Source organism: Nelumbo lutea, chromosome 1, assembly GCF_056320005.1.
Source record: "Nelumbo lutea isolate HS-2025 chromosome 1, American lotus-T2T, whole genome shotgun sequence".
In the NCBI taxonomy this organism is placed as follows: Eukaryota; Viridiplantae; Streptophyta; class Magnoliopsida; order Proteales; family Nelumbonaceae; genus Nelumbo; species Nelumbo lutea.
Window position 1 is genome coordinate 33,399,142 of NC_142684.1, and position 24,231 is coordinate 33,423,372.

At 37.7% G+C, this 24,231-nt stretch overlaps 1 protein-coding gene across 1 annotated transcript; it reads right to left on the reverse strand.

Moving 5' to 3' along the window:
- Positions 1–7,537: 7,537 nt before the first annotated feature.
- LOC148874218 (uncharacterized) lies at positions 7,538–9,677 on the reverse strand. Its single transcript, XM_088966850.1, has one exon. The coding sequence runs from the start codon at positions 9,260–9,262 to the stop codon at positions 7,712–7,714; it is 1,551 nt and encodes a 516-aa protein (XP_088822976.1). The 5' UTR covers positions 9,263–9,677; the 3' UTR covers positions 7,538–7,711.
- Between the last annotated feature and the right edge of the window lie 14,554 nt (positions 9,678–24,231).

The window sequence follows — 24,231 nt, forward strand, 5'->3', positions numbered from 1 at the left end:
ATTCAAAAAACCAAGGCTCAAAATATGGATACGCCCAATATGCTTCAGCAGTAACAATAGTTTTTTTTTTTTTTTCAAAAATCTGATTCAAAGGGACCTGTCCACCACTTAAACAGGTCAAAACCCTGATACACCCTCTGCAATGTTGTATTAGGAAGCTCCTATACGATATACTATGAACCTTGCAAAAAAACTGAAGCCACAGTAGACAAATGATGTCTACAGAGAGTTGTTTAGAGATCATCCCCATGGATCGATCCAACTCTGAGCATTCAACTAATGCAATAAATAACATTCAACAAATTTGGACGGTTGCACCAATACAATGACCCACTAAAGCCGTTTGTTTACAGAGAAATTTATTGGTAGTTGTTTGTCTATTCTCTATGATGGCTTCAGATTTTGGAACCAATTTCTGCATTTAAGGACGGGATTTAGTAATCATCTCTGTTCATCTAGGTTCTCGCCACTAATCTCTAGAATGCAGGTTCTACCATTTAGATCTCATTGTCTCTCATTTACGCAATTGAATAAGGTTCTCCCGTTTAGATTTCATTGTCTCATTTACGCAATTGAATTAGTAGCGGTCACCGGTGTAATGCCAATATTATTGTGTTTTAGTTGACAACCACAAAGAGATGACAATCTTGGTGGTTGCAAATGATGAGCTAGATTCTAGGCTACAAGGAGAAAGCAAACTACACATTTTCCCCTTTTTTAACAACTATGTGGGTTCTGGTTTTTCTAGTAGAATTTGGGCTATGAGAGTTTGTAGTAAAGTACTAACGATTCATAAGGGTGATCCTATTTGTGTTATGTGGGACCGACCAACAAGACATATTTAAGTTGGTTATGAAAGTTCAGGGTATATGTAAGTAGTTTATCAAAAATACAGGGTATAAGTAATTAATCCTAATATAATTAAGTGTAAATGTATAATGAAAAATGCTGTGAATTAAGGAGGGTGTACAATATCAGCACAAAAGATCTAGGGCAAGCTTCATCAGGGCATCATTAATGCTAGGAAACCTTCATTTAGCAATATAGTGATTGATGGAAAATAGTGAAATTTTGCAAGGATCAATGTGGGCTCAATATGCTAAACTACATAAATGTCTTTTTTTCTTGATCTTGTTTTCTTGACAACAAAGCAAATGTGCCCAAGCAAGGTTCAAAGTATCAAAAATGCCTAATATATCAAAAAAAGCAATTTTAAGATACGTATCAGCATACACCTTGGATATGTATGCATATCGGAGACAAATTAAGATGTGCATAGATACGCATGGATATACATAGAAACACTATAAATACTTTAGCATAACACAAAAATACATCAATAACACTATAACATCTCAATGAGGTATATATGCATTAGATTATATATTTTAATAGGTTTATGAGAAAATGCATCATAGTCAACATACATGAACACAGAGGCAATGTCTCTTGGGATTATAACCATAGAAGATCGATGATATTACAGTATAGCACAAATACAATAGGGCAAAACCTTTTAGTAAGTAGATACAACTCAACCTATTTACAGGCAAAAGATTCTCAAACTTAGATGCTCAAGTTAGTAAAAAGATTCACAATAACTTGTTTATTACCTTCTGCCTCAACCACAGAATCCCCTGAGCATTTTCTCAGCCCTGCGAGTACTCTCCCCAAAGTCTGAAACATTTTCTGTCACCACAAGCCCACCCTCATTCCATATTTACTTACCCCCCCCCCCCTCTTCGCCAGTCCCAATGTCTTCCCCCTTACTCCCAATCATCGCCCTCCTAAAATAACTCCCCTCTCTTTTCCATCTCCTTTTTAACCCATCGAAGTTTTCCTCTTTTCCTTCTCTAAGAACTGATGATGCTTCATCACCATCATCTAATCCTTTAGGCTATGTTCGATTTGAAGGAAAAGGTAGGGAATGGAAGGGGAAGATATCAAAACCTATACAAGGTTTGTAAAGGTTTTCTTGCCTTTCCTTTCCTTTCCTTTCCCTACTTTTTCCTTCAAACCAAACATAGCCTTATTGTTTCCCCATCCCATTCTGTTCAGCGCCATATCCATTGTTAAATTATAGGTGCTTATGGGATGGCTACAGAGGGCTGCATGGCAGACAAGCTAGTAAAGCAAGGGATGGGAGAGATCAAATGTTTTGTGGAGAAAAGGGGAGAGACAATAGAAGTTCTCTCTCAAAAAGGGTTTTGTATATATGTACATCTTATGCTTCATATCATAATTAATAAAATCGAAGGTCATTTATGAAAAAGTAAGTTCTGTAGAAGGTCTTTTATGCATGTGACCAAACCATTTCAGTCCTCTTTCTCTCATTTTATCATCAGCTATTAGAACTACTCCTAGATTCCTCCTTATAACTTCATTTCTGACCCTATCCTTTCTACGCATTCACATTTCCGCCACTCATTTTTTTTACATGCTTTTTGTAAATTGCCCAACACTCTGCTCCATACAAAGCTGATGATATTTTGATCGAGAGAAAAAGGTATTCTTGACATTTGAAGATTTGAACATCGATTGAACTGGGGAAGTGGAATTTTCTCTTTTATTTATAGGTTATATATACATAAAAAGAAAATTTCAGCGTTTCTTTTTTTTTTTTTTTTTTGACAAGCAACTTTGGCTGAAATCAACTAATAGCTTTTGTCTTTTTATCAACACAAAATTCTTTTTTGTTCTTGTGTTCTGTATTCCTGTGCAAGGTTAGGAGAAGCATAAAAAATTTCTTTTAATTAAATAGCTTCCAGTGACATAAACATAACACTCCAATGGGGAAAAACTAGTAAGCAAAAGATAGAGGCGGGCATAGAGAGGAAAAAACAGCACATGGTAAAAAGTCTCGCATGTAGATGGCAAATACCTTTACAGGCCTCAAAGGTATGACAAGTTCAGTCAGTTGTCCATATATCACCAAGTTCATTAATCATAAATTGTAAAACCTAAAACTACACAAATTTATAGAGGAAATGAAGGGTGAATACACAAATATTTATCTTCAAAAAGCATCAAAGAACAAGCTAAAATGACAAAAGTAACTCAAGTAATAAGAATTCAAAAAACCTCAAATGTAAAAAAAAAAAAAAAAAAAAAAAAAAGTAAAGTGATTCTCCCTCAATTCTTGGAGTGTTAATTAATCAAAATCCCTGATGTAAATACACGATCTAGGGATTAAATAAAAAGAAAAACCAAGACAAATGCTCTACTAAATCCAACATCAGCATTCTATGATTTGAAAAGAATAACCAAAGAAGAATAAGTGTGTAAATTGTGGAGTTCCTAACCTGGAAATGAAGTTGATGATGGCTTTCTCACAATAATTAGTCAATCTGCTTTTCTTGCAGTTATTGCTGTTGAACTCGCCAGCTTGGAAACAAAGCTGATGAGATCTGTAAAGGGGCAGGGCAGTGGTTTGGCACCCCTCTTTTAGAAGATATCCCAATGTGGTGGTGGGCAGTAGTGATTGTGTGGTGCAATGAATGTGATGGAACAGTGAACCATGTTTTCTTGCATTGCAGATTCACGAAAAACATTGAGTGTGGACGACTGTTGTCCAGAATCAGTTGAAGCATTTTTGAGTCCTAATACTTATCAGACTTGAATAGGAGAGGGAAGGTGGTGCAGACATGCCCCTTTTTTTTATAAATGACAGCTGCTTCTTTTGCTGTTTTCTGGACAGTGTGGGTGGAGATGAATGCTAGAACATTTGAAAACAAGCTGAGTCTGAAGAGCTGGTGATTAGAAAGATTAAAGGCATGCCATTCTCTTGGGAGTGCATAAACTATTTAAAGGAACATTGAATCTTTAGGGTGGATGACTGTTGTCCAGAATCAGTTGAAGCATTTTAGAGTACTGACACTTATCAGACTTGAGTAGAAGGAAGGTGGTGTGAGAATGCCCCTTTTTTGAAAAATAACAATTGCTCCTTTTGCTGTTTGCTGGGCAATGTGGATGGAAATGAATGCTAGAACATTTGAAAACAAAGCTCAGTCCAAAGAACTGGTTATTAGAAAGATTAAAGGCATGTCATTCTCTTGGGAGTGCAAAAATAATTTAAAGGAATGCCTTATATTACTCTTTTCTAAAAGAAACTCTTTTTGTGTCATCATCATAATCATTCACCCAAGCCTTATACCCACCCCAACCATATGGGTTCCACTACATGAATCCTGTTTTGCCATATCATTCTGTTTAATGCTATGTCCATTGTTAAATCATAGACACTTGATTCATTTCACGCTATTTCTACGGTTCTACCCATGTCCTTTTTGGTCTACCCATAGCTCTCTAGCCACTTCAACTTGCAAGAAATCACTTCTTACAGGCATAGTTGTCAAGGCAATGCCTAAGCAACAAGGTGCCCTTGGAGGCTCACCTCATGGTCCTCACCTAATCGCCAAGAAGTTTTGTACATTGTGCTATAAAATACTTTTATAAAATAGACATATTACACTAAAATGTTCATTTTGTGTGTTTATATACTAATTTCGTTTTATTATTTTCTTATTTGTTAGAGTTTAATCAACATAGACATTGTTAAATGCTGTATTAAACCCTCAAAGACTTCAAAACCTGAACCAATAAGGAAGAAATTACAATTTTGTCTAATCAACACATTTTCTTCTTCCACATCTTCCTCCACCATTTCTTTTCATCTTTTCCTATAACAAAAATGGGGGTTCAGCCCCTATGTTTTCTGAATTTTCTTTTCTTTCTTCCTTTTCTTCTCATGGATATGTTGATTTTCTATACTTTAACATGGAGTTTATACTTTTCTTATGAAAATTGTGGATAATTATTAAGGAAATGTGGTTATGGAACCTAGGGAACTATCCTAGGATATATTGTTTTACTTAAAAAAAAAAAGATCCATCAATGCCTAAGTGCACCCCCCCACCCCTGTCACCTAGTCTCGCCTTGGCATCTAGGAAACTATGCTTACAGGTTCTATTGATGGTCTTCTATGCATGTACCCCGACCATCTTACTCTACTTTCTCATTAAAAAAGAAAAGAATAAAAACTTTTTGTTTAAATGGAATTATGTGATGAGGTGGTCTTTTCCATAGCTTTCCTGTACAGCCCTCACTGGTTTTTCAGGACTATTGTAATTTGGTTCTGATACAGTAATACAAAACGCATCCATATTTTACCTTTTTCAAAAGGGGAAAAAAAGCTGATGACCAATCAATCTCTAGAATCTAGGAGTTGATCCACCTGCAGATAATCCAAAGTCCAAGCTGGTAGGCAAAAATGAGAATGTTTGATCAAGAAAAATACATCAGATGACAAATGCATGTTTCGGCAGACATAAAACACTTTTCAAATAAGGCACTCCCTTTCCAGTTCAAACAATAGCTTTTAATTACCTGAACCTGAAGTAATAAGTAACCACTCAATCTACTTTGAATATGGAAGTCATCAATTTTCAGGTATGATAACATTTTCAGCATTGTCAGACCCATATAATTTATATAGGTATCCTAGAGTATGCATGCATGCCTTAATCAATGTTGTAAAACTTGGACCAGACACAAAACCAAAAAGCTCATTGGGTCAAGTGTCCACTCAAACTGTGAAAACCATCATTTGACCAAAACCCAGAAAGGTCAGTGAGTCATCGATCCAACCAACCATTCAGTCTGGTTCAAGTCTTACAACAGTGGCCTTAATTCTTCTACTATTTTCCTAGTAAACTGGATAGTTCACACTTTGCATAAATAATTAATGTTTGTGTGTGTGTGTGATTTGAAGAGTAATAATAAAAATTCATTAAAAGAAAAGATTACAAAAGGAGGTGACAAGATGGCACCTCGACAACAACACAACACCCACAAAAACATAAAGTGCCATACTAAGAGCTGTTACAATTCTGCATATCAATTTCAAGTACATCCAAAAAATCGCCCCCAAATCTGACCTACATCCTCCTCAAACATCCCACATCTTCTCAAAGCAGAAAGTGACAATACTAAGAGCTGCTAAAATTTTGTATTTCAATTTCAAGCACATTCCAAAAAATCGCCCCCAAATTTGACCTGCGTCCTCCTCAAACATCCCACATCTTCTCAAAACTCAGCCTTTTTCCCTTCTGAGTTTGGACAATACGCGCTTGTCACCCCCCACCTTCAAGCTCCATTCAACTCCTCCCCCTTTGACACCACCTCCCCCTCCATCTTCTTAAATTCCTGACTGGCATCCTTTGTCCCTTCACTTTTAATTGACTCCTCCCCCGACATCTACTTCTTAGTCAATGCTGAAGCATCTTACTTGCACTTCACCAACTCCTTACTCCTACGACCCAGGTCTACACCCAGCTTGCCTACCAACACTTGAGCAGTTGACAAATCCTCCCTATTTTCAGTTGACTCAGTCTTGTCCAGAGCCATGTTGGCGCACCCAATCTCCTTAGCTTCATCACAGACCACTATCTTCCCCCCACCACTCCCTCCCAACTTATCTCCTTCTACCCCATCCCTTTTCTCTCTTTCTACTCCATCCATGGAACCAACCAACCCCCCCATCTCCAAACCTTGAGAGCTCAGCTCAACACCTCCGTCCATACATAACTCACCTGGCTGAAAAGTATCAAAAGAATAGGGCTTCCCCAAAGTCTCAACAACCTCCTTGGATGAAGATTCATGTTCAGCCACCACTGTAGCATCAGGGATGCCCACGCAACTTGCTGCCAGCAGACTAGGAACGGAAGGCTGAACAGAAAGAGACTCACCAAGCTCCTTATACTTCATTCCATTTTCCAGTTGAGCATCTCTCACAAATTTGGTGATCATCCAGATCCACTTCGATCCTGATCCCTTTCGAGCAGTAAGCATGCCTCTTCCCCCACTCATATTCCTTGACCTTTTAAACTTAATAGGAGACAGAGGCCCCAGACTTTTACTAAAAAGGCTTTTAGCCTTTATTACTCAATTGAAAAAATTGGAACCACTAGACTCCCCTTCAAAAAAGTGGACTCCACCTGGCCTTCTAGTCCTTTAAAGGTCTAGAGTAAGACAAACACACTTCTCCAGCAGACCACCCCCAGACTCATTGACTTCTCCTCTCTCCTTCACCATGGGCCATGGCGTCCACTGTGTGTGTGTGTGTGTGTTATTGATGTATTTTTGGGTTTACTTGAGGGTCAAGGGGCGGGTCCGATCAGACCTGAGCCAGGCTATGCTCCTTATAACAACTGCAAATCCCAGCACAAAAATTTGGGAGGATCAAGGCCAAAAATGGGTCACTTTATGCATTAAAAGGGTTAGGTCAAGGCGGGTTAGATGGATGGGCTGAAGTGCAAATCAAACCCTCCCAATTGCCAACCCTGCGTATTCTTTTTACCACCTTCTGAACGAACAATCAATATCCCATCATCATTTCAAGCTATCTGTTGGTGTCTATTCATCGTCCAGCAATGTATCAATGATCCCATAAACAACAAAATTTGTGTTTATCCCTTTACTGTCAGAGCACGACAAAGACAATAAGAATGAAAAACAAGATTAAAATGATTCTCCAAAATAAGTGTTAAAATCCCAAGATGTTGGTTTTCATTTGCATGAAGGGAGAAAAAGATTTCAAGAGGGAGAAAAGAACGAGATACAAATTTTCCACTGTGAAATTGACAAGTATCTATAAAAAAAAAAAAAACAAAAAACAAAAAAGGTTACAGAAGATGTTCAAGGGAATTATGAATTACCACCACTGATGAACAAGAACTCCACTCTCTCTGAGAGAAGTAAAAAGTTCCAAGCATTGGCTGTAAGTCTTTTGATACTTGGAAGTCCTCTCGCCAGGACAGCATCTCTGCCATCTATTGTAATGACATTCGAGAAAGATCTCATCAATCAAACAAATAGCTCCAGTCTCGAACAACCTAGGGATCAAATGAAATTCTGTTCCTTCCACGTCCATTTTCATTACCACAAAATCATTCTCCGAGACAGCGTTTTTCAACCAATGTGCAAAGTCAAAACCACGAATCTTATCTATGTCTCCGACAAAATTAGTAGAAGATTGAACTGGTTGAATCCGACCCATTCCTCTACCTCCCGGTTCACCTTTATGACCTGGGTCTCGATTAATTTCAAAGAACAAGGATTCATTCTTGACCCACGCTGCGTACGGCAAGAGAGTGACCCCCTTCCTAGTTTTGTACTCGTGGTGGAAAGATTTATCAGCTTCAATGGCATAGATTTCAAAGGTTTTGTTCTGTTTGGGATATTGTTTCTTGAACCAGCTGCCAATACTGGACCCGTAACTCCGAGCCCCTACATCAACGTAAACATATCTCTGCTTGAAGCTTATATCGACCATGGAAGGAAGATACTTTACGTTCTTTATATTCCTCTTCAAAGTAAGCCAAGGCTTCAACGGCTCCCCTGTTATCAATGGCTCTGCCTTCCGGATCAGTTCGTGTTTGTACCCCGGAACAGAGCACTTATTAACTGAAGTGCCACCGGGCTTCTTCGGCGCCCCATGGCTAAGAATCTTTCCACTTTCTTTCTTCAGGACGATCTCGCGAATAGACGGCATTGAAGAATCAGGGCCACCAAAGTCGCGCGATCGGACCAACGTACAACAATTGAACAAACCCAAAAACGTATTGAAGCTGTACATGTCTTTAGCCGAAGCCGTATGGACGACCAAAATCCCTTCGGGCTTAAGCGTCCTAGCAACCTCAGAAGCAAAATCCAGCGGTCGAACCGACCGGTCAAGCCCACCAGCCCCTGAGAACTCGAAATCGAAGGTATTCTCCTCGAACGGCTGGCGAAAGGCCTGACCTGAGACTACCAACGGCGGGGATTTCTTCTTAGAGATTCCGATTGCGTCGAGAACACCGACTTCCTTCAGAGCGAAGACGTCTTGTCCGCTCACCGTTTCGATGCATAAAGCTTTGGACTGCGGTGAGAGATAGCCTTCGGTGATCAGATCTTGGAAGATGGCAGAATAGTAGTCAACGGACTTGCGCCATTCTTTGCTAGTCCATAGGTCACGAAGAGCCGAGCTGGAAGAAGATCCCACGCTGTCGACCACAACGGAGGAGGCGCCGATCCGTACGGCACCACTACCGGCAAAGTTCAAGTTCTCGGGAGCGGAGAAGAAGCAGAAGTCGGCGGCATCGCAAGATCCACCCCTGATAGTGACGACGTATGCAAATCGAAGGAGAAAAATGAAAACACAAAGGAAAAGAGCACGAACGAGAATTTTTCTCAAGAAGCTTCGTTTCCCTGTTGCAGGCTCCATCACTGACAGAAGATGTCTTCTGTTGTCTTGAAAAAAAAGGAAGAAAAAACAATGATAATAACAAAAGAAAGAATAAAGGATGATATGTATTCCGTGAGCGGGGGAAAACCCAAACCCTAGCGAGAGCAGAAGCGAGCGGAGGTGTGGTTAGCGCCGATTAGGGTTCTACGGGATTGAGATACAGAGAAGAAAAGAAAATAGGTGGAGCTTCGGACGGTGAGAGGAGAATGCATGCTTGATTTCCTGGAATCCATCTCTCTCGCGACAGATCTTATCCCCTTTTCATTTTGCTTGCTTCAGACACCCTCTCTCTCTCTCTCTCTCTCTCTCTCTCGGTTTCTCTTTCTCTTTCTCTTTCTCTCTCCTCTTTTGCTGGTTTCGGGTCTGCCGTCTGCAGGTGAAGCGAAAACATAAGGCTGGCAAAGGAATAAAAGGTGGAAGGCTACGCGCGGCAGGTAACCGAAACTGTGGGTCGTTGCCTCGTTGGCTTTTTTTTTCTTGGATCCAGTTTGCCACTGGCTTTTTGGGAAATAACGAAAATACCAATGTCCAGTACTAAAGCTCTTACATTACATAGTTACATTCAAGGCAATTTCTCGCTGACTCCGTTTCTTCTACGGGATCTCCCCGCACGACATGCTAGTTCACACTTCACAGTTCTTTGACACGTGTTAGTAAATGTTTAAACGGCCCCACATTAAACATTATTATTGTTTAAGTGGGTGCGATTCGTAAAGAAATAGTTGGGAATTAATATGTAAGCTCATCGATTGTATGAACCACTGATAAAAGGTCTGGTGGAATCTTTTGAAGAAGCAATTTATTTCATGCTTTCCATAGCTGACCAAAACTGAAATTACTAAGGCTTATCTGTGCTTGTTGCTTACTACAGTAAGAACATATTGACCTGATGTGCACCAACTTGAGTTCTGGTGATAGAGAAGAACGGTTTAACCCAACTTGAGTTGTGCACCAAACGGGTGAGATCGGCTTCATTCAGAGCAAAGTCCGTTCAAACAGTTTTTATGACCTTCTATGGGGAATATCTCCGTACTTATATGTTTTATTTCATGAATCCTGTTTTCAAACTGCTTGTGAAAAAGGGCATTTGACAGAATAAACACGCATTGCATGATGAGTAAGGGTTTAAATGTGGTGGGTGGTTTTGCATTATTGATGTATTTAAATGTGGTATATGACCCGACAATGATGGAATCCAAGGTCTCCCATTGTTGAAATATTGGAAATCGGCTTCAATAAGGCCCATTCGAATACTATTCGAACAGCTTTTACAGTTTTACATTGGGAACATCTCCGTACTTCTATGCTTTATTTCATGGGGAGATATTCCCAATGCGGCTATGATGGTTGTTTGAGCGGGCTTTGCACTGACTAAATCCCATTTCAAATATTGGAGTCATCTTTAACTAATCAAACTAGGTTAGTTCGTTGTAGACTTGTTCATGGGTTTTTACTGTTCATTAATAGGATTTTTTCAGGCCCGAGCCCGAACCCGAAGCCTGACCTAGCCCATATTGGATTGAAATGGGATTTTCCTATTTTTTCGTAAAAAAAAAATGGGCTGGATGGATACATACCAATCTCCATCAAATTCAATTCAGGTCGTTTGCATTAAATAACCAAAGAGAAATGCCACCAAAATTCCACCTTGGATCTGTTATTTTAAACGAACTAAAATTCAAAAAATTTAGTAGAATAGATGATGGATTTTGAGCTTGAGTAAGACGTCAGTGACAAAATTCTAGAGAAAGATAGCGTCATGGCGGAGGTGAATGACATCACGACTAGCATGAGGGACTCGAAGGAGAGAAACACTGCTCTACTCCTCTAGAGACGCAACAATCTCTTCTGACATCATCTGCAACTTCATTTCTAGATCTGCCAAGTGCTTCTCCACTGGGTCTTGAGGGTGTTAAGATTGGTATACCACATTGATCCATTTCTTCACATCGAATTTCTCATCAAAAAATGCTCCCAAATCAAGTGAGCCTAAGATTCTGACAGTGAGTAGATGGAACAATGAAAAGAGAGAGAGAGGGAAAGAGAGACAGAGAGAGGACTCACCGCTGAAGTTCACTGGTGGCGTCAGTGTTGAGTTCGCCTCTAAGAGTGTTCGCCTCAAGTAAAAATGAGATGAGTGAGAAGGGTTAGTCAGTTTAGGATTATTTAGGGTTTAAAGTTATACAAAAGTCGGACTAAGTCGGGCTCTGGTTGGGCTATTTTGACAAATCCCGAGCCCAGCCCGAAAAAAATTGAGCCAGGATTTTAGGCTCAAGGTCAAGCCCACGGGCTAAAAACCTTGTTCAAGCCCATCCGAGGACTAGGTTAGGCTGGCCTGTCAGGCTACCCGACCCATGAACATGTCTAGTTCGCAGGGACAATGACAATTGATGGACTTGCTGCCACTAATGAGAGCTACGTCAACCTTTCTTGGCTACGAACAGAGAGAGGTATGAGGGAAGTATTTAAATTAATTAGTTTACTCCATAACTCTTGACTATCTACGAGTAACAACCAAATTTGCTTGCCAAACATGGCTTGATTCATGGTTCGACTAGATATAAAACATAAACCACCTTGGATTTTGGAGCGTCACATTTTGTTCCAAGAGATGGTATGTTTGGATTTGTGACTTGAATTTCCCCACCAAAATGACCAAACTATTCTATCAAGCTGAGAATTTGTTGGGGATGGAAATTGTTGACATCGAGTAAGTAGGGATGGTTCTGACTTGACACAAGTGGTTCTTCCAGCTTGAGATAGTCCATGAGTTTACTCTTGATGACACATGATCAATGATTTCTTTATGAAATGCACATAATAAGCGAGTGTTAGTTCAAATTTGGATGCCTAAATATTTAGTGCCTATGAGGGGCTTGTTAACCTATAGAATATGAGAGAAAAACTTAAGGTGATGACGAGGGGCATTTCTATTAAAGGAGATGCTTGATTTCTCATGGTTGATTTTTTGGCATGACATGACTTCAAATATCTTGAGGATATTGGCAAGAACTCTAACTTGGACTATATTAGTACAGAATAGGATGCAATCGTCTACAAAAAAGAGATGGGCAATGGGAGAGCCATTACAGCATATTTGAACACCTTCAATTTGACTTGAGGAAGAAGCTTAAAATAGAAGTTGTGTGAGCACTTCCATGCCAATAAAAAATAGAAAAGGGGAAATGGTATCACAATGTCTTAAACCAAGATTTAGGTGGAAGTGATCATGGGTCAGTCCCGCAATTTTGATTGAAAATGTAGTAGTGGATATGCATTGATGAATCATGTTATACCATTTTCTAGGGAATTCCATCTTGTCTAGTACATGAAATAAATAGGTCTATCCCATTCTATCAAAAGCCTAGGCATGTCTAGTTTGAGAGCAATATGTCCCTTCCCTCTTTGTTGAGTCATCATTGTATGGAGAATCTCCTTCACTAAAAGAATTGTATTTGTTATTTGTCTGCCCTTACGGAAACCCAATTGAAATGGAGATATCAATTCTTACAGGACAGGTTGAAGACAAAGAACCATCCATTTTGATATTATTTTGTAGAGCACATTGCATAAACTGATGGGTGGATAACTTGATGTATCCATAGGCTTATTATTTTTGGTAACAAAGACCAAGTTTGTATTGTTAATTTCTTTTTGTAGGTATTATGTATTGAAAAATCTGAGAACCATAGAGAAGATGTCATGACCAATTAGGTCCCAAAAATGTTGATAGAAGAATGGTGTGAAACCATCAAGATCTAGAGCTTTATGTGGATGCATCTACTTGACCACCAAAGATGTCTTTTCAAGGGTAGGAGGAAGGAGCAGCATGTCTTTGTGTGATGATGTCAAGGTAGGGAGGAGAACATTGTTCAACATGAACGGGTCAAAGACTTTTGGTTGACCTCCTGTATCAAGAATTAGACTCTTGAAAGATTAGGCTATTGTGGCACAACTTGATGTCCAAGAACCATTTGAAGTTTTCAGCCAATCAATGGTGTTCTTTGAATTCTTGAAGTTTTCCATATGGTGAAAGAATTTTGTATTTCTGTCACCTTCGTGAAGCCAAAGTTCATGTGATTTGAGCCTTCATAGTTGCTCTTCCATCAATAGCGAGTACGGATACTGGTCTATAAGGGACTTGAGCTATCGATGTTGCTTTTTGTCTAGGGCATTCATTTGCAAAGTTGAAATTTAATTGGAGAGATTTTGAAAGTGATTCTAGATTTTTCCAAAACGACTTTTACTCTAGGCTTTGAGTTAGGATTTACATAGTTTCAGCTTGGTGATGACCTGGTGAGCAAGTGATCTTTGTATATATTGTTTCCAACAATCAATGATAATTTGTTTACATTGAGGGTGGTCAATCCAAAAATGTAAGAAGTGAAAATGAGGTTTCTTTTTTTTGGGGGAGGGGGGGGATGGTGGTGTTGCGGAGAGTGTGATGAGCCCGTGATCCAAGGTGGTGATTGGAAAGTGCTAGAGAAGGGAATTTGGGAAAAATTAGCCCCAAGATGGGGTAGCTAGAGCCTTGCCCAGCCTCTCTAGGACTTCAGCTCTCCCTTGTTGACAATTGGACCAAGTGAATGGAGGTCCAACAAAGTAAAAAACAATTAGGTTGAAGGTATTAATAAAACTTTGCATGTGCTTGGAGAGGACAGGTTTGTTGTTTCATCTAGTTTGTATATGTCATTAATATCACCTATAAATATCCATGGTAGGTTGGTGTTCATTTGCAATTGGATGACTTGTGTCCATAGGACTTTGTGGAGATGACAGATTGGATGACCATAAAAAGTAATAACCGCCAAGATTTATTCGACGGGGAATTCAAAACTTCCAGATGAATAAAGTGATTGTGCATTAGTACCTGGGTGTCTATGGAACATGTCCAGTGGTAGATTAACCCACTGGATTGGCCTACGGATTCATGGAAAACAAATTGACCAAATCCCAATTTTCTAGTCAAGGATGAGCTCTTAACTAAAGAGAATGTTGTTTTTGACAGAAATAAAACATCTAGTTTTTCATTTTTACAGATCTTAGTTAATTCTCTTACTTTCTTGTTGTCATTAGCTCCCCATATATTCCATGAGAGAATTTTCATGATGCAAATTAAATGGAGTAAAGAAACAAAACAAATGTACAAATATACAAATGTGAATATAAATTTGTAATAAATGATGGATGATAGATATATATAATGTACTTGAGTGTGCAACTAGGTTATGAAGATGATACCAAAGTGTTGTAAGTCTCTGTGTTGTGGTAGTCTTCCAAGCAGTGATACATTGGGAGTGTAGATGCTTCTATCAAGAGGTTGGCTACTAGCTCAAGGGTGAGGGGATAGTTCATCGTGGTGATGGTTGGTGTAGGTGTTGGGAATTGGGGTCATAGAAACTTGGAGGAGAAGCTTTGAGGCATGTCTAAAGACACTGCCTTTAGAACACTATTTGCCCTCACTTAGTTTTACTAAGTTTGCTATTGGGTTACAAACAAATCCGTTCCCAAGATACAACAAAGCCTTGGGCGAGAATTTGCAACCAACAAAGTTAAAGAGTCTCCAAAAAAACCTTTTGTGAGATAGTAACAGATCGAACTAAGAGAGACAATAGTGATTTTTGAAAAGCTTGTGTGTTCATTTGCTTGATTCATGCTCCTTAAATAATTTCTAAAGAGTCATGGAGCAGAGGAAGGTGTTGGTTCAAAAATGCCTCATTGAACAGTCACAATTTCAAACATTGTGATTGTTAAAAAGTAGTTAATACTTAATGATTGTTAACTTTGAATAGTGCCTCTTGATCACACCTAATCAAATCATGACCATTAATGTTTCAATAATCAATCTTGCACCAAAAGTCAAAGCTGCTCTTCGCAAACCACGTAGATGCCTGCAAAGTGCAAGCAAAGTGTGCCTCTAAAGCCCCTAATTGCATGGTAAAAAGCCTCTATACTCTCCTCTTATATTTCTAAGGAGTGTAAATAAGCTCCTATTTAAAAACTCAAACAAGTTTAGTAATTTTCTAATGTGGGACAAATTGAAAATTGGTTTTAGTAAGAGAAAAAAAAAACTATTTTTCAAGACATGTGTGCATGTGTGTTTTTCATGTAATTGATCAAACCCCATTGGATTTAATCTCTAATCAAATTAAAATCCAATAGTAGGGGTATCTAATGGGTTGGTCATGGAAATAGTTGTGGGAGGATAGATCATTGTAGTTTTCATTAGAAGGCATTCCTGGGGTACAACTTAACCAATAAAGAAATCAACCAGTTGCCCATTACAAACTGCTAGTAGGGTATTGGATGGCAAGTCCAAGTGGTAGCTCTTGGGGTAGCCATGTCTCTTTTTTACCAGTGAGAAGATTAATGGTGCTTAGGCCACCTATTTTGGTAAAATAGTGGGCAGTTAACTTTGGTTTCGAGCCTTCTTGCAACATAACATTTTGATGTTGTCCATGCATGATATGCGGTGATGCATGGGGACCAAGTGCTTGATGCTGGATAGGGGCATTTTGCGTAGGGGGTACTTGGCGAGATCTTCCTACATGGGAGTGAGTGAGTTACCAGAGACGATGGCCAATAGGTCACAGGAAGGATTGATGCAACGCCTTTTCCTACTGCCAAAACCATCATCAAAGTCCTCATCCGATCCATACTCACTTAAATGAACTTTGCATGGTCCCGAATTTGTTGATCTAGAGGGTGTATAAATAGGAAGGTTGAAAGGCTTCTTTGGCCAGAATTCCGTACGAAGCCACTCTCTAAGCTAGTTGATAGTCCAGCCTTCAAGATATTGAAGAAAAATCGAATCGAAAATTATAGATGTTTTCAATTCAATTATTGAGTTGGGATCTCCAGACAAAACACATTCCAACTCCTTAACATAATCTAACACAACACATCTTACCGTAAGTCTGAGACGCACCATAAAAGTGGGAAACTTATTTAGGTTTTCAAAAATTGCAGTTTATTTAATTTGGTTTTTTTTGTTTGGATTTTCAAAATTGAAAATTCGATTAATCTAAAGGTTAACCTCAGGGGAGTTTTTTCTTAAAGTGAAACCTCTGGTGAGAATTTTATATTTTACCCTAATAGAATTAATCAATTTTTTATGTATGTATATATATATATATAGGGAAAATCTATGATATTGGAAAGATATGGTTTGGAAGAGCTTTGACCAATCAAAGCATCCCTGTGAATTTTGATGAAAACAACTTGACTGGTCACCTCTTTTATATACTAATTGATTGGTTGTAAGCATTTCTAGTATCACAGTCAAATATATATTTTTTTGTTTCTTATGAAAAATGGGCTGGTTTTTTTATTAGTTTTAGTCGCAAGCTGGCCCTCTATCACTTAAAGGCTTCTTTCATCAAAGTACCAAAGATTGCCAACTTCACTTTGTTTAGGAGTCCAATTAACAATCAAGGACATTCACAATCCTTTACCACAACTAGGTGCCTTGGCCCTCTACTAAGTCAAAAAGATCATGCCAACAAGTTCAATACATAGAGGAGGGGCTGTTCCCCCTTTATGAAATTTGGTTTTAATGAAAATAACTAAAACTGAACCAAAAAAATGAATTGATTTTTAGTTTTCAAGTTCTTTTTATTTATATTTTTATAGATAAAACTAACTAATAACAAAAAGGAACAAGTTCAATATATAGAAGAGGGGTTGTTCCTCCAAATTCAATATGAAAACAAAAGATTTAACTTCTTAAGCCAAAACATGAGCAGCCCTTCAAGATCTAGGTAAATAAACATAAGAAATAGAAGAAAAAAATGCATTTACTCGAAGCAATTTTATCTAATCAAACATGATATTTCCACAAAAGAGGAAAATGTTGTTCGGATCTAAGATAATAGATTTTGCATTAGATGCCACATTGTTAACAAAATAGAATTCTAAGATAATAGATTTTGCATTAGAGGCCACATTGTTAACAAAACAGAATTTTGTTAAAGAAGATTGTCTAAATATTCTAGAAAGCCAAATTAGTAAATCCACCACATGTTCCATCACCTACGTGCTTCATCCCCACCTGGAATGTATTTATAAATACCTTCATTTAATGTCAAAGGAACCTATTGTTTTCTCTCTTGTAAACGTTGTACCATTTTACATGGTATTAGAGCCACTTTGAGTTCTTTGCTCTACATTTCTTATTATCTTCTTTCACAATGGAGCTAGATCATGGTTCACCTTATTCTTTGCTCTACATTATGAGCTGTAATTTCAAAAGAGTCTAGCTCAGAAGTCAAATTTCGCAGTTCTGATTTTAGTACAAACTTCTGCTCTTCTTGTTGCAATTGATTAGGATTATTGTTAAGTGCAACTTTCAGTGTGTCTTCTGATTTAGATGTATCTACTCCATCAGTGCAATCAATTGCATATATTTCATGTTCAATTGTATTGGGACATTTCATAGTTTTAAATACATTAAACACTACTTCTTCACCATTGATTCTAAGAGTAAGTAGACATTCTTTCACATCAATTAAAGCATTACTCGTGGCAAGAAAGGGTCTCCCTAGAATCAACGGCATTGTCTTATCTTCCTCCATATCCAACACAATGAAATCAGCAAGAATGATGAATTTACCCACTTTGACTAAAATATCTTCTACTATTCCCCTGGGATATTTAATGCTTCGATCAGCTAATTGCAGGATAATAGTTGTAGATGTTAGTTCATGCAGTCCAAGTTTTTCAAAAATAGAATAAGGCATTAAATTTATACTAGCACCTAAATCACATAAAGCTTTTTCAAATTCAGTATTCCCTATGGTGCAAGGTATAGAAAAACTCCCTGGATCCTTAAGCTTTGGGACAATTTCTTTTGAAGAATGGCTGAACATTCTTCGTTTAGTTTTACCATCTCACCATCCTCCCACTTTCTTTTATTAAACAACACCTCCTACAGGAATTTGGCATACTTCGGCATCTATGACAATACATCAAGAAGAGGAAGGTTAATATGAATCTTTTTAAACACTTTTAAAAATTTTTCAAATTGCTTATCTAATTTAGCCTTCAAGACTCTTCTTGGGTAGGGAATAGGAAGTTTAATTTCATGTAAATTCAGTTTAGGGGTACTTCCCTCATTCTCCTTTTGCAGATTGGCTACTTCAGCTTCTAAGTTCTTAATCGATGCTTCATGGCTTAAAAACCCCTTATCTTGCTCTTGAAACCTTGCTTCAGTAGCATTAATGACCTTAGAGATCATTTCTTCCATATTACTCTTTTTTTCTTGTGGAGGCAGCTGTGGTTGGAAACCCATGGGTGCCTTTTGTTGATTGTTATTCCATGAAAAGTTCGGATGATTCCTCTACCCTAGGTTGTATGTATTTGAGTATGTGTTGAAATTTGACCTGCTAGCATGAGAGATAAAATTAGCATTCTCATGGGAAATAAAATGATTATTTAATTGACAATCAGAATTAGTATTTCCTATTTGACAACATAAATCGCATGAGATGTTAGATGGTGTATTAATGGCTGCAATATTAAAATTATCCAGTCTCTTATTCAGATTAGCTATTTGCGTAGATAGGGCTGCAAAGGAATCGATGTGGTGTACTCCCCTCTGATTGGTTCGGTCATTACTTGTTTAGATCATCTGAATTATTGCAGGCTTGATTTCAAAATTATTGGCATGAATGGTGGATTTGCAAATGCTGGATGTCGCCCCATCAATGTTTGGACAAGCATAGTCCAAGAGGGTGCGATTTCCTTCTGCCATCTCTCCTTCAATCTCTATTGCTACTTCGCCAATAACAACATCCTCTCTTACTTTACCTTTGTTGGCCCATTGCAACAAGTGAAGGGTCCTCTCAATTTTTGGATTGAATTCAGCTAGTCCTTCCTATCTAGTGCGTGTCATGCACTAGCAAATCTGAACCAGCAAGAAATCATACAAGTAGAATAAAAATAAAATATAAAAAATAAAAAATAAAAACAACAATAATAAAAAAATCCAAATTAATCAAGGTTAACAAGTTCTAATATTATTTTAGGATTAAATCCCCAGCAACGGTGCCAAAAACTTGATAGCTATGAATATAACCCTAGCAAGTGCACTAATTATCAAGTAGTATAATAATATCATTCCCACGGGGATTTAACAAAACAAGTATTAGAACCACCATCTTCTCTAATTATCTGGACAATCGAAATTCAGATTTGAGCAAGAAAAAATAAACACTAGAAAGAGAAAATAGAAACAAAGGTGATCACTAACCGAATATGCAATGGATGAAATCGCTAGGACTTTTGGTCCACCTAACCAATGTAATGAATATTGATGGGTTTGATTAGCCAAGATTATTTGTCATTTCCATAAGCTGAGGTCTTTCCGATTTTATTTAATATTCTCTCTCGAGATATACTAAACCTACGCCCATTAAGTAACCCTTCGATCTCTCGAGTAGAGCTCTCAAGATGGGAGTGCATTAAGTCCAAGAAAAACTATTAAATTCAGATGAATCATGTATATATATATCTCTATATACCATTCAATTCACACTATGAATTATTCAATTGATTATGTGAATTCCTCTCTCAATTCATTCACGTAACACAAATCAATTAAGAGGTGGCCAAACTCTTAATTGCATTAAGCACAATAATTCATAGACTATATGGAAATCACAATAAATCACAAAGATAAAAATATATCCATTAACATGGTTAGGCTTTCCACAGTCCTAACAAGAAACAAATCAGTTCATGATAAAAGAATTAAAGCAAACAAAGAGAAAGAAACAACTCTTGAATTCACCCATGGTGCTGGGATATTCTTTTCTTGCCGCCACCTTCTTCTTGAAGTTTCTTGAAGTTTATTGAATTCTTGATCCTTTCTTGACTGATTGCTCCTTGCTTCTTGATTCAATCTTCAAGATTGAGTGATGCCTAAAGCTGGTCCGCCCCCTCCTTTATATTGCTTAAAGGGGAGGGGTGGTCTCCTACTTCCTCTTGAAGTTTATTTTACAAGAATAGAAAGTCCTATTCTAATCCTACTCTTATCTTTTTATCTAATGAACTCAATCCCTTTATTTTTCTAAGATTATATCAAGAATTTAGATCTGGAAGGACTCTTCTCAGTTTCTTGTTCTTGGATTCGTATTAGACCTCCTCTGCGAATTGGGCTTTAGCCAGGCTTTTCTGCAAGTTGGGCTTCAGCTACGGATTGGGCCTTACTATGAATTTGCCCCGACTTTAGGCCCGAATTTGTTTTCGATGTAGGCCGAATCTGCGGAAGCCCAAAACATGAAAGTTGTGGCTTCTTCTCTTATCTTTCCAGTAGGTCTTGAATCAGCCAATCAGAGTTCGGATACGCGAGTTAGGCCCAGATTACTGAACGCTGCTGAAATTGTGAAAAATCATCCGATTTGCCTTTCTTTGCTCCTGATGCCTTATTTCATGCCCTGAACCGAAATATAAGAGATATGAGTCCAATTAAGTACTAATTAGGTATGAAAGACAAAATATTTGGGGATAAAAATATGATAAATTCTACTCTCATCAGACGGTTCACTTCTGAAACTAGATGCAAGATCACCACAAGAATTGCTTCTTTAATCAGATCTTATGTCAAACATCAATCGAGCATACACTCTTGTAGTCTAGGAGGAGAAACATCTTGTTGCCGTCAACACGTAGCCTGTGATAGATCTTGTTGCCAAAGTAGCATTACCATGCAAAATATTCCAAGAATCACTCAGATATAATTCTCAAGCCAAGCCTAAGGTCAAATGTGAACATTGCAAGAAACATGGGCTTAGATAGGCTCGTTGCTACAAAATCATTGGGTACCCATCGAACTAGAGCAAAATTAAATCACAAACACAGAACAAATGAACAAATGTCACATTTGCATCAATCAATGCATAGAATAATGAAGTCTCTCTCATGTAAGGATTAAGCCTTGAACAATATAATCAGTTTATGGCTCTCACAACACCAAATAACATTGCATCCAATGCCTCTGGTAAGACTCTCATTACTTTTTTTTGGATCTTGGATAAAGGATCTTCATATCATACGGTCCCTAATATGAAACTTCTTACTAATTCATAATACCTTGGTCCAATCTAAGTTGGTTCGCTTGCCCAACGGAGTGGTTTTGCAAGCCACACATCAAGGCTTGGTTATGCTAACCCCTGATATTACCCTTCATGACATCCTCCATATACCTGGTTTTCATTGCAATTTGATCTCTATTAACAAATTGGCTTATCAGTTGCAATGTGTTGCATTTTTTGCCAACTTCTTGTTTAATCTAGGGCCTAGTGTCAAGGAAAGTGATTGGCATGGGTGAAGTATGGAATGGGATTTATCACCTCACTATTGATACTCTATGTTCCTCTGTTTTGACTACACACACTAAAGTTACTACTGAAACATGGCATAAGTGTTTAGGTCATGCTTCTTGCCACTCTCTTTCTTTAGTTCTTGGCATTTCTACTCTCCCTACTGGGTTAACATGTGATGCTTGTCATCATGCAAAACAATTGTGTATGTAATTTCTATAAAAAAGTTCTCAAGCATCAAAACTGTTTCATCTAGTTCATGTTGACATATAGGGTGGTTATTCAACTCCTTATCATAGTGGTGCACGAGATTTTTTCACTATAGTAGATGACTTCTCTTGGTTGTATTTGGTGAATGATAAATCTCAAGTTCTTCACTATTTTTCTTAATTTTGCAATATGGTCAAAACACAATTTCAATGTCCTATATGCATTTTACGGACTAATAATGGAAAGGAATTTTTTTAACATCCTATGAAAACCATCTTGTCACAATAGGGGATTATTCACCAACATTCTTTCGTTGACATGCCTCAACAAAATGGCATAGTTGAACGTAAATACATACAGTTGCTTGAAATAGCTCAAGCACTTCACTTTTTGGTAGATTTACTTCTTTCTTTTTGGGATAAATATGTAACTATAGCGGTATACTTAATCAATTATCTCTTAACTCAAGTACTCGACGGCAAAACACCTTTCGAACTCTTGTTTATTCAACAACCAACATATGATCATATTCATGTGTTCGGTTTCTTAGTCTATACTTGGAACCACAGGTGTCCTCGTGATAAATTCTATGCTCGAGCCATTAGAGGTGTATTTGTCATCTATCCATTTAGTCAAATGGCTTATAAAATCTTTGATTTGCATTCAACAAGTTTTATTCACCATGTAGATACTCCAACTAAGCTACACACATACAATCAAGAAGTTCTTGATCCAAAATGGTAGCAAGCTATCAAAGATGAAGTTACAATATTGAAACAAAACAACACATGGACCCTTGTTGAACTTTCTTCAGGAAAATGTGCAATTGGCACATGATGGGTGTACAAAATCATTTATCATGCCAATAGAACAGTTTAAAGTTATAAAGCAAGACTTGTAGCCAAAGGCTACACTCAATTAAAAGGTTTGGATTTCCATGATACATATACATTAGTGTCTAAACTAGTTTTGTTCAGTGCCTTCTATCAATTGCCATTAGTCAAGGGTGAACCTGCCACCAACTTGATGTTAAAAATGCCTTTTTGAATGACAATTTTCATGAGAAAGTATATACGGAATTTCCAATGGAACTCTTTACTCCATGAGACAAACAAGTGTCTAAACTTAACAGATCCCTTTATGGCCTACAATAAACATCACGATAGTGGTTCAAAAACTTTTTAGATGCCCTCAAATAGTATGGGATCACTTAATTATTAAATGATTACTTGCTCTTCTTCTCTTCTAATTTGGGTACCTACTTGGTTGTTTTTGTTTAAGTTGACAATTTAACCATCACTGGCAATAATGCTAACCAAATTACTACATTAAAGCAATACTTGAAAAAAAGCTTGTGTCTCAAAGATTTGGAACCATTTACTTATTTCTTGGGGATTGAATCCAAAATTCTTCATTTAGAATCTTTCTACATCAATGAAAATACCTACTTGATATTCTCCATGAAGCTAGTATGACTGATTGTCGCTAGCATCATTTCCTATGGAACAACTATAGTTTAATGAACAAAGTCCTCTGCTATTCGATCCCACCATCGTCTCATTGGTTAGTTAGTGTACCTAATTAACACATAGCCAGAGATCAATTACTCAATTCATGTCCTCAGTCAACATATGCATCATCCAACGGAAGCTCATATGAATGCAGCCTTGTGTATCCTCTGATATCTTTCTGCCTCTCTAGAGAATGGCCTTCTTTTACCTTCATCAAATGGCTTCATAGTTCAAGCATATTGTGACTTTGACTGGCGAAGTTGTCCAATATCATGACAATCCATGACTAATTATATTATCTTTTTTGTCCATTCTTCTCTATCCTGGAAGACAAAGAAATAGAATACCATAACTCGTTCATTAATTGAGGCAGAATATCGTGCCATAGCTTCTACCACTACAGAATTGCTTTAGCTCAAACATCTTCTTGTTGATCTCAATGTTTTTGTCACCCATCCATTGTTGCTTTTCTGAGACAATCAAGCTACTCTTCATATAATAGCAAACCTAGTTTTTCACAAACATATGAAACATATAGCTATCAATTGTCACTTTCTACGTGAACATGTTTAGACAAAGACAATCAAAACTTCACACATTTCAATCTTGAAGTGGGGGGGTGTTAACAAAACAGAATTTAAAGAAAATTGTTTGAATATTCCAAAGAGCTAGACTAGAAAATCCACCACCTGCTTGATCACCTAAGTGCTTCATCTCCACCTAGAATGTATTTACAAATTCCTTCATCGATGAATTGAAGTAACCAAATGTTTTCTCTCTTGTAAACTTTGTACCATTTTACACACACTGATTGAGGTCCATTTATTCTCTCAAGAAAAGAAAGAGCTTTATACAGCTCTGCCTAAGTTTCCAAAGGATCATTTGATTGCCCCAAAAGACCATTTTC

What these genes read in the sequence shown, in the direction of transcription:
- LOC148874218 (XM_088966850.1), bottom strand. Translation starts at nt 9,262, where the DNA reads ATGGAGCCTGCAACAGGGAAACGAAGCTTCTTGAGAAAAATTCTCGTT.